The sequence below is a fragment of the Callorhinus ursinus genome, unplaced genomic scaffold, assembly GCF_003265705.2.
Source record: "Callorhinus ursinus isolate GAN/ISIS: 27379988/994484 unplaced genomic scaffold, GSC_fseal_2.0 scaffold9, whole genome shotgun sequence".
NCBI classification, from domain to species: domain Eukaryota; kingdom Metazoa; phylum Chordata; class Mammalia; order Carnivora; family Otariidae; genus Callorhinus; species Callorhinus ursinus.
This window is the reverse complement of record NW_027397071.1, coordinates 44,177,384-44,192,175: the sequence shown is the minus strand read 5'-3', so window position 1 is coordinate 44,192,175 and position 14,792 is coordinate 44,177,384. Positions and strand designations below refer to the sequence as shown.

The 14,792-nt window shown below is 34.9% G+C and overlaps 1 protein-coding gene across 6 annotated transcripts in view; it reads left to right on the top strand.

The window, feature by feature from the left end:
* Positions 1-14,792, top strand: part of LRRC7 (leucine rich repeat containing 7) — a 933,028-nt gene that overhangs the window by 907,719 nt on the left and 10,517 nt on the right. For 5 of the 6 annotated variants that reach the window (XM_073896539.1, XM_073896538.1, XM_073896541.1 and 2 more), the window contains one exon: positions 8,125-8,199. In XM_073896539.1, coding sequence (XP_073752640.1) covers positions 8,125-8,199 — 75 coding nt within the window. The remainder of the gene's footprint in view (positions 1-8,124; positions 8,200-14,792) is intronic. The other variant, XM_073896542.1, reaches the window with a different exon arrangement.

The window sequence follows — 14,792 nt, the reverse complement described above, 5'->3', positions numbered from 1 at the left end:
TCCAAATGTCTACAACCGCAGAGCCGTTTCCTTAACTTACACCTGTTAAAAATTTGCACAGATAATAAATGAAAACATTGCCACTATAACATTTTAACTAATAGAGGAAGATAGAGACTCAAAAGTGAAAAAGAAAATTCTTTGTCATTCCTCGCTATCCTGCCAATGCACAGCCTTGGCCTAAGAACCACTTCACAGTGTCAGTGTATCAGGAATTCACAACTGTGTGCCTTCTGGGTGTTTATCACTGGTCTTTTTGACCTCCTGAGTTCACTGCCACTTCTGAGCAATACTTCTAGCCTGGTCTAACTATACAACGATGTGTTAACCATTAAATAAAACCAAAACTTAAGTCTAAAAGAATCACAATTTGACTGAATCTAGCTTCCAACAACATAATTTTTCACTTCAAAAATCTTATTTTAGCACAAGTGACAAAGTTTTCACTGAATTCTTCACTTTGCAGTTCATTATTTTGAAATAGTGTCAAAAATTATACCATTGAAGAGGCTTTGAGGAAGCCTACAGTGATGATAATCAAAAAGCTGATTACCGATACTATTTTAGGAATTGCTACAAAGAAGAATCCACAGCCACCTACAGTCCCTACTCCCGTTTCTAATAGTTTCTACTATTTTATGCTATATATGAAGCTGGAAGGAAAAGCCAGGAGGGGCTCTGACAGAAACAGTAAACTGTTCAAGCTGAGCAATCCAAATATTCACTACCCCTCAAGGTGGCATATTAAATATAGGCTTTAAAGAATTCATGAAATAAAAGAAATGAAAAATATTTTTTTATTTTTTTCAAAGAGGCAAAAATCTGAAAAGACAATATGTGAAGGAGTGTGATCATTTACCTTTAAGAGAAAATATGAAAATCAAATGAAAGAAAAATTTTTCAGCTCAAGAATGCTGAAGATATGAACAGGAAGCAAAGGTACTTTCAGTCACAATGGACAGACATCCCAGAGATGTTTCATTGTTTGTTAATAATTGGAATACTGGAGGGGCGCCTGGGTGGCTCAGTCACTAAGCATCTGCCTTCCGCTCAGGTCATGATCCCAGGGTCCTGGGATCAAGCCCCACATCGGGGTCCCTGCTCTGCAGGAAGCCTGCTTCTCCCTCTCCCACTCCCCCTGCTTGTGTTCCTGCTCTTGCTGTCTCTCTCTCTGTCAAATAAATAAATAAAATTTTAAAATAAATAAATAATTGGAATACTGGAGCAATTAATAAAAGGAAAATTGTAATTATAAAGTAACCAAAGCCAAACATAATTTTAACACTTACATCCAAATTTCCCCCAAAAAAGAATAGTGCATTATGATCAGCATGAAACTATAAAAAATATTCTGGTAGTCAATTTGTCATTTCTTATGGGAATCTCAAATAAAGAGGAATAAATAGCTTACTTTTTGGTTGCTTTTAGAAGTCAGAAGAGCAGTATCTTGAAAACTATATATATTTGTGTTATTTGGCTACTAAACATATATATATATATAATGTATATATTTATTCTCTATATTGGTAGTTAATATATATATATATATATATATATATATATTTAAATTTGGCTACTAAACAAACCTTTAAAATGACCTAAAAGAAGGATGCAAGCCTAAAGGGCAAACAATGTGTAGTTCATCCATTAGGATCATCTCCATTATATTGCCATTAGGGTATTTGCAATCATGTAGTCAATTTCTATGGGTTTTACCAGTCTCCTTGTTGTTCCAATGAATGATTAATAAATCTTTTACAAATGTAGCCAAGTGATTTCTTTTTTAATGTTTACATTATTTAAAAATGTGTGAAAGAGAGTTTAATAAAGAAATATATACACCATCTATATGTTTATTCCTTTAAACATCTGTGCATCAGATTTTTGAGAAATTTTAGAGGACTTTGGTCAGTTGTAGCATATTTATATCTCTGTCTCTTGAGGGTCAAATTTCCTAGGCTTCTAAACAATTATTTCTGTTCATCTCTTATGGATTTTACATTTCATTGTTTTGTCAACTAAAGTTCATTAATACACGGAAGCATCATATCAAACTGCCAATGTCCCTTCTTCTTCCTGTCTTCCTCCCCACTCTCCTTTAGTTTCTAATGGCCAGGGATAAATCTCTTCTTTTGATACACGTAGATTCCTCAGTTGTTAAGGTATAGCAAATTGTTCAAAGCCTAAGATTTGACACTCAACAATTAGTTTGAAAATATTTTGTGATCACACTCTGATTCATAGAGAGGAGAACTACTGATTAAAACCTTAATATCCTTGATGGGTCAAGTCCTCTACTAATCACAGGGGTTAAGTAAATGCAGTCTATTGTGTATGTGTACTTCTGCTTCCATGAGCTACAACATAGCTTCATATTAACCTTTCCCAACCCATGAAAAAAAAAATGATTTGCACATTTTTGGCAAAAAAAAAAAACACCCAAAAAACAAAAAAACCTTTAATATCTATTGAATCTATAGCTGTGTTTTTTCTTTATGAGTCAGTTTTTCCTCCAGAAACACTTTTTGAACTTTCATAATTATATGAAAGCATAAAAGACTATACTCGATAATATTTAACCAATGTGTTCTGAATTGTGATGATAAGAGTATGTGATTTTTATTTGAGATACAGCCTTCCTAGAAACCAATTTCTTACCATCAGCTAGAGCCAGGATTTTTCAGAATTTTAAAGAAAAGCATATTTCATAAATTGAAGTTGCAGTTCCCTTAAGACAAGTTCTATTTTGGGGTCTACATTTACAACAGCTGAGACTGTCACAGTCATTCACCTTCATCATTAAAAAGCCATATAAAGTACCTTTCTCCTCTAAAGTTAGAATATTAAATGTTAGCCTTGTAGACTAACTTTCTAAGTCCATTAAAGTTTATGTCTAGAGGTGTATAGACTAGGTAATCAGTAAGGCAAGGTCAGATCTTAACACTATGAAAAACCTCCCATACTCACTACTTTTCAAAATTACTTGTGAAAAGTTAAAACTTTTTAAAAAACCTATTCTGGACACTTTTGGAAAACAAAACCATCTATGACTTGCATAAAGACAGGGTTTTTTAAAAATGCGGAAGAAAAATGAAATGGCAACAGGTCATCCCTATTAGCAGCACCTGGCCAGCCCTCTCTAGATTAGCTTTGGTGCAAACGTGTGTGGGTCCCTCTGTGATGCATGAGTCCAGGGGGTTTGTGTCTGACTCAAGCACACCCAGATATCGGTGTCTGAGGAAAGCAAACATATATTCTTTGGAAAAGCCTGCAGTATGTATTTTATTGCTCTGTTGTGAGATGCTCTCTAGAGGTGGTGCTAGGGGAAAACCATTGTGCTGGTCATGAAATGTCAGACATTAGAAAAACACACTCAGACAGTGTGTTAGTACACATAAGTCAGTAACTAGATTTTAGCAGCTATTATTGTAAAGAGCTAATGCTCCTGACTTGGAGATACCAAAGGAAGTAGCCCCTGAAAGTTACTAAGAACCATCAGATAGCCCTCTAGTTGGGACCCATGTCCACTACTGAGAGCGAACAACAATTGGAACCATTACCACTGAGAACCACCACTGGAAAACCACAGATGAGGTAGTAGAGACTTCCCAGCCTTCTTCCCATCCTCTTCCCTGAATAGGAGATGCAAATCCTCTTATCTGCTGGGCATTCAAGGGAAAGATAACAAATGTTGGCCTTTCAATATACTCCAGATTGAGGGTAAAGAAGAATTTCTGGACAATACATAGGGAACAATTAGAGACTCAGAAACTCTCAGTATGGGTCTTACTGGATATAAAGACCTTGGATTGTAGCTCAACCTTCAGATTTTCAATAATTATGGTAACATTTATTGACACTACACTGAATGCCATCCACTGTTCTAAGTATTTCTGTATATATATACTCAATCTAATAACTATGAGGTATTGCCATTACTATATCCATCTTACTGATGAGGGAAATTTAAGTACACCAAAGTTAATTAACTTGCCCAATTTTTGAATGGTGAACACAGGCTAACTCCAGAGCTATGCTCCTACTTCTTACACTATAGAGAAGGCAGAAAAAAATGCCTCCCCACCCCCCCACCGCCCAAAGATAGCCACATCCTAATGCCTAGAACCTGTGAATATGTTATATTACATGACAAAAAGGACTTTGCAGGTGAGTTAAAATTATGGACCTTGAGATGAGGAGATTATCCTGGATCCAGGTGGGCTTCCAATCTAATCACATAGGTCCTTAGAAATAGAGAATCTTTCTTGACTATGATCAGAAGGAGATGTGAATATAGAAAAATGGTCAGAGATAAATACAATTGCTCGGTGTGAAGATGGAAAAGGGGGACTATGTACCAAGGAATGTGGACATTTACTAGAAGTTGGAAAAAGCAAGGAAGCGGATTCTCCCCTAGAGATTCCAGAAAATAATGCAGCCCTGCCAACACCTTTGTTTTAGCCCAGTAAGACCAGTTTTGGACTTCTACAGAACCATAAGATAATAAATTTGTGATGTTTTAAGCCGCTAAATTCATGATAACTTGACAGCAGCCACAAAATACTAATATATACTGCCTTGTTGAAAAAGAGTTACTGAGGCATTTTCCTTCCTTGGGCAAAATGGTTTTGCTATAACCTTAGGGGTATAGGTTGTTTTGTTTGTTTTGAATGTATTACATGGTAGTTTGTCCCACATTTAACACTCAACCAAATGTTACAAGAAAATGAACAGCGTTCCACAGACTTATAAAATTGACCAGATGTCATGATATGGATCTTTGATACATACATGATGGCTTTTTACCAACCAGTGGGAAGTTCCTGTTCTAATGTTCAGAAAACAAATAGTCTGATTCCTCACCAAATTCTGTCATCAGGGCCAAAGTATTCTTTGAAATTTCAGAATAAAATGAATTTGTTGAGAGGGAGACTGACACATTACTACATGAGCTTTTCCAGAACTGTACCAAAGTCATCAATATTCATCATAACAGATACCACAAAATGGGTTCAGGGTTATTTTTCTCATATGGCTGTATGTATATACATAAGTACAGTGAAAAATCAGAGCACTGGCCTTTACAGGCAGTCTTTTGGGAAACATTCCACCTCCATAAATCATGAATGCCACAGACCCTTATCAAACATAACACTCATTTCTATCTGCTTCGACTAATGTGTCAGTATGCTGCCTGATAAGATATATCTGTATATGTATAGAAAAAAAAAACTATACCAGTGGGCAGTAGCAGTTTCTTAGTTGAGGAAATGTATTGATTGAAAAGAAATATTAAAGCTTTAGAAAGCAGCAATAAATGCTTTGGAAGACTCAGGCCACCATAAGAGTAAACTTCAAAGCAGATCTTCAGGGGGCACCTGGGTGGCTCAGTCGGTTAAGCAGCCAACTCTTGTCATGATCTCAGGGTCGTGAGATCCAGCCCCGTGTCAGGCTCTGTGCTCAGCAGGGAGTCTGCTTGAGATTCTCTCTCTCTCTCTCTCTCTCTCTCCCTCCCCCCACTCCCCAGGCTTGCTCCCGCTCTCTCTAGAATAAATAAAACTTTAAAAACAACAAAAACAACAACAACAACAGCAACACAGCAAGTCTTCAGAACAGCGGTTGAATCCCACAGAGCTTTGTGATGGATGAAATTAAACCTGCCACGTACATTACACTTGTATTCTTTCAGCATTCAGGTTGTGGAGCATTACCAGTTCCTTCCAGCATTGCAGATACGATGGCGGTAATTTAGCTCCTGTGGTCTGGATTCATGCAAACATTATTAAAATGGTTCCCATAGAATAAGCTGAAGAAAGGCAATCAAAATTAACTAGGTAGCCCAGACGTTGACTGCTAGAATAAAAAGAACAACTTCACCTCCAGCACACAGAGGTGTAGTGGCTTATTTTGGGCAAGGGCACTCTGCCTGTTGTACAGAGACCCGGATAGCAAAGAGGGGGACTACCAGAAGGACCAAGCACATACAGTTTCCTGGACTGATGGCACGAGTGTTATGTGCCCAGTGTGTAAAGGGCTGTGGGGATTATACTTGTTTTCACAACCAGTGCCATTCCCTGGTCTGGTGGATTCACCATCATGCCTTCTGTTACGGTCCTTTTCAACCAACCCATTTTCTTATTCCTTTTGAATTGGCCATTTGTACAACCAAATAGACAAAAGTAACTAGCTGAGCATCACTCTGAATAGTGACACTATTAACCAAAAATTTTTTTAAAGTTTTTATTATTGGGCTCCTGGGTGGTTCAGTAGGTTAAGCGACTGCCTTCAGCTCAGGTCATGATCCTGGAGTCCCGGGATCGAGTCCCACATTGGGCTCCCTGCTCGGCAGGGAGTCTGCTTCTCCCTCTGACCCTCTTCCCTCTCGTGCTCTCTCTCTCTCATTCTCTCTCAAATAAATAAATAAATAAAATCTTAAAGTTTTTATTATTATTTTCTTGATGTGATAAGTGGTACATAATTATTATAGAAAAACTAGAAAAGACATAAAGCAAAAAGGAAATATATATATATATATATACACACACGTATATGTGTGTATATGTACATATGAAGTCTCATTCCCCAGTATAACCACTATTAATGTTTAGGAATATATCCTTCCAGATATTTTCCCACACAAATATGCATATAAACATGTTTCAGCAAAAATAGTATCATAGCATAATAATAGCATCATAGAGTATAATGTTTTATAACCTGCTTGTTTCACTAAGAACTAGGATATTCCTGTAACTCCCGTCTAGGACTTTAATGATCACATATCATACTATTGTGTGAATTTACTGTAATTTAGTTCATCAATTCTCTGTTATTAGACTTTTAGGTATGGTTTTTAACTTTTATTATTACAAATAATACTATGATGAACGTATTAGTAAATGAATGTTGCAACTTGTCTAGTTATGCCCTTAAGATAAGTTCTAGAAGTTGCATTACGGGTTAAAAGTTATGCAGTTATCTAAGGATTTTGATGGCTGTCCATAGTTTCGTCTTTAAATGGGAAGAAAAACAGATTAAAATCATAAAGATAAAAATCATTCAACAGCCTTAAATTAATAACTTTCATAAAGATCTGAAATGCTAAATGAAAACACACATAGAAGTATTTCAACTAGGACCTTCTTGTTAAACCATTCACACACACATACATAAGGTTAATGGGTTTAAGTGAGAGGCGTTAAATTTACAAATCAACAAATAAGATGATTTCCTAAATAACAGGCAATGACATTCCAATATTATCTTCTGTTCGATTAATACTTCTTAGGAACTAAAAAATATAATGTCAACTCTATTGAGATATCATCTTTATTATTTAATACATATTGTTATGTAAATTATTTATATTTTTAATTTTTTGAATTGTTGGTTTCTTGACTTTTCTTCTACTATATTATGAGCTCACTGAAGCCAAAAATTATATTCTCTATATCTCTATAACACTAGTAATCGAGTCCTAGCATATGGTAGACATTCAATAAATGCTTGCTTTATATACATGATCAACAAAATTAATTTGACTTTTTTATAAAATAAATCAGTTTCAGGATTTGTAACTACGTTGGCAGAAACTTTATGTTTAAAATGCATATTGGGATTTTCTTATGTTTAATTTTTTCATATTCATTTTTATATTAAAATTTCCAGTAATATACAAAGTAATACTGATTGAAATAAACCAGTATCTATATGTTATTCTGATAAGGTTTTAAAAGTGTACACTGAATTTACAACCTGTCAAATAGAAGACATTTTCAGTGAAGAATAACTTAGGATGATTTCTGAATTATTAAAAGATGGTTTAGTACCATATTTCAAATTATTTAAGAAAAAAATTAAGACTATGCCATGAAATTAATTTACAAATCATAAGTGCACTTTAAAAACAAGATCAGCTTTTGTTATGCAAGTAAAGATGTTGCTTTTCTTAAACTTGACTTGAAGAGTGGTGCTTTGCTTAAAAAATACTATAATAATCTTTGACACTTACATGTGTAAACTGTTTTTAATCTGTTTTCATTGTTTTCTATGTGAATGAAAATTTTTTAACTAGGCCTAGTTCTTGATAATACAATCCTAACCTCTGTTACTTCTGACTTATAGGGTATCTTTGTTACTAGGGTTCAGCCTGATGGACCAGCATCCAACCTGCTGCAGCCTGGTGATAAGATCCTTCAGGTAAGAGAGATAAAAAACAGTGCTTTCAAATGCCACGCTAAAACAGATATGTAACCATGCTATTGAGTGACTTGAATTAAATGATTGGCAATAAGCCTTTTTCACATTTCTTATTTGCCTTTATTTTGGGGGCGGGGTTAAAAGGCAAGTCAGAAACAAATTCAATCTGATATAATCCTAGATATTCCAGTATTTGGCACATGGTAGATGTTCTGCATATTTTTGTTTATATGAATAATGGTAATTGGTAATATAAGAAGAATTGAAACATACAAGAATCTATGCATAGCTATCAGGTATAAGTAAGAGTAATGGAGTACTGAAATAGGATATCTGTGTGACTTTAGATGAGGAAGAAGGGACTGGTCCCTATTTAATTTCTCAACAGTAAGCTATACTTTTTGACTACTGTGAAATGCATGGTTATATCTCCCTACTCCCCCATCTCAGATACTTGAACAAAAGTTTAACTATATATAAGGTGACTTATTAAAATGTACTTTCTGATGGAAAGGCCTTTTCCCTAACTTAAAGCTCTGTGTAACAGAAAAGGGTCATTCCAGTACACAGTTAAGTAAATGCTTGGTATAACCATTTTGCTCTCTTTGTTCTCTCTGAATCCACTTTTGCTTAATCATTTCCTACATCTCAGAGAAAGGCCCTTAAGTATCAACGATTTGTTTAAGATTCAGTATTTTGACTTATGACCCTGAAATTCCCCATTATATAGCTAGCTGGAACTATCTGACATTACAGATATTTAACCATTTGGAGCAATTATGAAATGGTTCCACATAATATATTGAAGATATAAGGACACTGAGAAGAGAGGACATGTGGGAAAGGAACCTTCTAGTTAGACTAGCTCTGCAAACAGTTACAACAATGCAAGAACCCCACACAACTCAGCTCTGAGGAGATTGTCTATCTTTTATTTACTGAACACTTTCAAAAAGTTCTAGAGAAGTAGAAACCCTCTATAACCGTATATACATATATTTATATATATTATATGTATATATAGCCTTAATATTTTATTCTCAGAAATATTTTAAACTAGCAAGCTCATGAAAACTCAAGTTTTCAAAAATGACAATTCTCTGAACACTATGGGTTGCTCAAACCTGTGGCAATGTCACAGTAGAAATAGCATCCAACAGATTGGAGTCCATTCCATGAAAGCAGAAGACCAAGCCAGCAGTTGATCTTTAGAGTTAAAATCTTGAGATAAAAAAGACCCATAAAATAATCTAAATTTATTTTTACCATTTTGTTATGGAAGTTCTATGTGTTTTTTATCTCCTAACTAGCCCTTTGATCTTAAGCATTTTATATCATGTCTATGGGACTCACAATTATTATGTGTAAAATGAACTGTGGTTTATATTATATCTGAGGTCCCCTCAGCTTAAAAATTCAACTGTTCAATAATTTTATAAATTTCCATGAAAAACAGTCAAGAATAAACTCACAGTGTAATTCCCTAACACTTGGTAAATGCTGCTGTTTAGCAAAGGAAATGCCTAATTTTTTCCTCTACTCAATTTCAAAGAAATTATTTTGAATCTCTGAGTCTGAAAAACAATGCAGCCAGTTAATCTCAGATCTCTGATCTATTTGAATGCTGTGCCGGTTAGAGAAGCCTTCCATAGCTTGAGACAAGGTTGGGAGTGGCCTTCATCCATGACAGGGGTAGCAAAAGAAAGACTTTTCTCTCTGGATTCAGAAGAGAGAGAGAGAGAGAGAGTGTGTGTGTGTGTGTGTGTGTGTGTGTGTGTGTGTGTGTGTGTATAATATATGTTTATGTTATATGTTAAAATGTTATGTATTCATATAGCTATAGACAGGTAATAGATGGTAGATAGATGATGATAGATAGATAGATGATAGATAGATAATCAGTATGGATGAATATAGATATCCTGCAGAAGGGAAATGAGAATTCAGTTAGTGTCTAGTTACAGGGCTAGAATACTCTTTTCCGACTGCGGTTCTAGAAGGATTATATGTGAGGACATGAGGGTTGAGTATTTCTAGTCCCTCAGAGGTATACAACAACAGCAAAGTGCACCGAGGAATCAATTCCTAATGCAAGAAATAGGAAGGAATTATAAACCCAACCTGTTAAAAGCCACGAGTCTGCAGAAGAGCTGCAACCTAGGTAGGCTCTTCGCTCCACAAATGACTATGAAAGATGTAATGTTTTATTTTTGCTCTAGAACTCATTTGTATTTAGTACAATAAAATCAAAGTCCATTTTCAGCAAAAGAAAAATGCACATAGACTGTAATCAAATAAATTGCTATATTTACAGTTTCACTCATATGAGTTAAAAAGCACAAGTGGCCAATTACACTTTCTGAAAGAGATAAGAACGGCTAATTCTAAACTAAAATCATTGCCAGCATCAGATGCTAAGAGGGCAAATTATATTTTTGTCTATAACACTATCGGCTCTTCATTTAAAGAACACTGGAAAAAATGAGTTATCTCTCATTTAGAAGATCCTTAAAATATGTCCTCACCAGAGCAAATTTGTTTACAAGCCTTGATGACAATGTAACAGCCTAGAAAATCAAGGTAAAAGGAACAAAGAAATAAACAACAACAACAAAAACAACATATGAGCCCCCTAAGTGATGGCAGTTAACAGCAAATAGTAAAAGAGACACTAAATAGCAAAAAAGATACACATTTCCCAAATCTCCCCCAAGCCCCAAATTTATTATAGAAGAGCTTTCTCTTTCTTTGTCTGTAACTCTTTTTACCCACTACTTTCTTCTTACTCTGTTATGGAATCATGAACATGTTACTGGAATTACATAAAAAGGTGTGCATTAAGAGATAATCTTAGTTAAAACATATTCACATGATGTTTCTGTCATTTTACTGTTCATTTTCCCAGAATAAATACACTATAATTAATGAACATATTCAAATGACCTACTGTGTTTAGTGAATCATGTTGCTTTAAAGACCCTGTGGAAAAGGAGCCAACCGCCAGGCTGGGAGAACTGATCCCTCCCAGCCTCACCCTCCTCCATAAAATCAAATCTAACAGGAGAGAGAGAGAACAAGTGTAAGCATGTGCATCATAAAAAAATGTTATTAGATTGAACCATGTGAATTTGCCAATATTTGACTGTTTTTGAAGTGGTAATTTCGTTGGTTTAACATCATAGTTTCTTTTTTCTAATGTTCTTTCCCGTTAAAAAATTCAATCTAATTTATTATACATTTTAAATTCAAAATATATTAAAATATAGAAAATCTATTAATTATAGTTACTCTGTTGAAAAGATGAATAGACTGGAAAAAAAGAATATATCGTACTTGATAGTTAACATGGTTCACAGTTATAGCCTAACGCTCATATGTATAAGTATACTACACATTATATTATGTATTATATTTATAAGCATAATATTCCATAATATCACTGTAGTCAAACCCTATCCTCTTCATTTACCTGCCCACCCCATTCCCCAGACAGGAGCCTAACTTTGGCAGGAGAAGAGAAAATAAATGATTTATAGATACTTGTTAATGACATCCAGGTTTTACCAGTTATCAAAACAGAGTTTTCTCATATAAGGTATACTAATATGAAACCTAATTGAAGATTATTTCATGGTCTCTTCTACTGTACCATAATTTTAAGTGTTTTCCAAAATATATTCCTGGTCGATGACCATATCTCTAAGATACCAAATTGAATAATCAAAAGATATGATAATTCAAACAAATCAGATATTTCCCCTTTTTTTCTAGTCTTAAAAAACCTTGGTTCTTCAACTCATATAGACAAATCAAGAACCCACTCTGAATGAATAAGTCTATGAAATTTTAGCCAGCTTTTGGTAGGTTGTTTGGCTCAGAGTACCTTATCAAGAGAGCTTAGTCTTGATGGAGCAGGAGGTACTCCAGGCTTACCAGAGAGGAGAAAGAAAGGTGAGTAGTAGGAGGACTAGCTGTGGGCTAGCCTGACAGCAGTGCTCAGGAGCAGAGGGCAGAAACTCCTGTCAGAATGAGTGAGCGTGGAGTTCAAAGAGAGAATACTGGAGAGGGAAATCACAGGCATAAAAAAAGAAAACCCTAGGATTTTAAGGTTTTGCCCTGAGTTGGAGAACTGAAACCTGCAGGGGGCTTGGCATGGGGATGAAGGTGGGGGGGGGGAGGTACTAAGATACAGCTTTCAAGGCTCAGAATGTGGGAAGAAAGTTTAGATTTCCCCAAAGTCTATATGAAATATCTGCAGATGCCTGAATCACTTTATACAGATAGCACTGTATCTGTATTTGACCACCAGATCAAGCCTTCCTTGTCTGAATGGAAGTTTTATGCTTCTTTGAATGACCAGGAGGTGTGGTTAGCTGCTAACAGTATTATCTTACTTAGCTAAAGCTTATTTGTTCAACAACCACAAAGCAAAGTGCTTCTGAGAAGCCATAATTAATGTCACAAAGTCCACGCACTAAATTTCATGCCTTTTACTCTTAAGTAAGATTTTATTTCATACTTGGAATCTTTTACCTAACTTTCCAGACCACCAAGAGGAAAGCCTCAGATCCAGGCACATTGCCAGAAGCAAGGAGTCAGAGCTGACAGTTTCATTGTCCAAGAAGAGAGAGAAACTTCCTTTAAAAGATAGAAACAAAATTCAAAGAGTACAGTAGTCATTCAGTATAGACTATAGTGTTTCCCAATGGCATCCCTTATGATACCTTTTTGGAAAGGAATTCCTTAGTCGAAGTTTCGGAGCCACCTCAGATTCTGTCCTTTGTTTCAGGATTTCACAATGTATTAAGCATTTCAGAACCTGAGAAATCTTACAAACTTATATGTCCCAACATATTTAATCATACAGCCTTCTTTACTAACAAGATCAATTACCTCCACAGAACACACTTTGGGAAATGTTTCTTACAGAAGCATCTAAATGGGCCCACAGCTTTATCCCACAGTGTTCATGTTCATAATTATCATCATGAGTCATTTGGAATGTGTTAGAGTCCTATTCATATCTTTGAATTTTTAAAAATTTCTCCCAAAAAGGCTACAAAAAGTAGAGTGAGAAATTTTTGTTATGGTTACAATGAAGTATGGGACCCTTAAAAAAATAAACTTAAGCTATTTGGAAATTCCACTAAAGCATTTCCCAACAAGGTCAAATGAGTTAATGCTTTTTTTTAGTTGATCTTATTTGGTGGTTGAAAATCAAAAACATCATAGAGGTTGGGGGAAAGGTGGGGGGAAGGGGTCAGTAATCACATAATTCTTAATGTTCAGAGAAATTACTGAAGAATAAGATTTTTTAATACAATTTGATTAGAAGACAACAAAAAATAATTTTTTAAAATGTGTATGGTTTTGTATGTCATATCTTATTCAATTTATGAAATTCAGTACAGTGAACTAATAAAAGATTGAGTAAATACATATTGCAAATCAAAACAGTAGTACTATACAGAATAAGGAAAACCAATACAAACAAGTTAAGTTCATTAGACTGGCTCTAACTTCCATAATTTGGCTGAAATAAAAGTAACAAGCAGAGTCTCATTTATATCACAGAAGTTATCTACTGTTGACAGAGGCTAAATGACTTATTTGAGCTTCTTCCAGTATACAATACTGATTTTACTGGAACAAATTTTACTGATAGCATCATATTCATCACATTTTCTCTTTATATGTTTGGAAAATATGTATTAAATGCCCACTGTGTAGGAAGTATTGTGCCAAGCAATGTGAACAATGTAATAAAGAATGGCTTTACATAACCTAGCCCAGGAAGTAGACATGCCCAAAATTACCTGAACAGAAAATGAAAGAGGAAGAGAGGAAAGAAGGTGACTTTCAACATTTGATAAAATCAACTTCCAGTCTGTCTTCTTTTAAGAGCCAGTGCTCTAGTCAGCAGAGACCAACATGGCTACACAAGCCTCCTGAAAATGAGAGATTGATTTTGCAGTTCTGTTCATTTTGCAGTTTCTATTTCTCTTAAAAGTAATAAAGTATAGCTTGTCAGGGAATTGCTTTGCAAACCAAGGTAGGGAATTCATTTTTTAGAGATGTTCATTCAACATACTTGGTAAGAAGAAAAGAGGCATCCTAAAGTCAGAGCAGATAAATAAGTAAATGTCTTCAGGATTACTACTTATTACCAGTTCCATGCCCAAATTTTTAAACAAATAATTGACAAAGTCTGTAGTTGAGTCTATTCTAGCTTGCCATGTCTTTTTTGAGCCAGAACTCATGAAACATTCAAGCTGCAATACGAGTGTGCACTTAAGATAGAAGAGAAATTCTTCTCTGTGTTTAATTCTATGAAGATTTTTTTAATACTGCAGTAAAAGCCATTAAGACTTCAAACTTTCTCACATTTAAAAAGCGCAATGTAAATTTTTCATGGGAACTCTCCAAGAATTTAAAATCTGTAGTTCAGATTTTTGATAGAAAGGAAAATTTTTCAAATGACTTGGCATAGAGTCAATGTAGTATTGACTATGCAGTATATTCAGCTCCAAATATATGCCAATATTTAATGAGAGTGCTCTATCAGATTAAAACTCTGAAATGAGAATGAATTC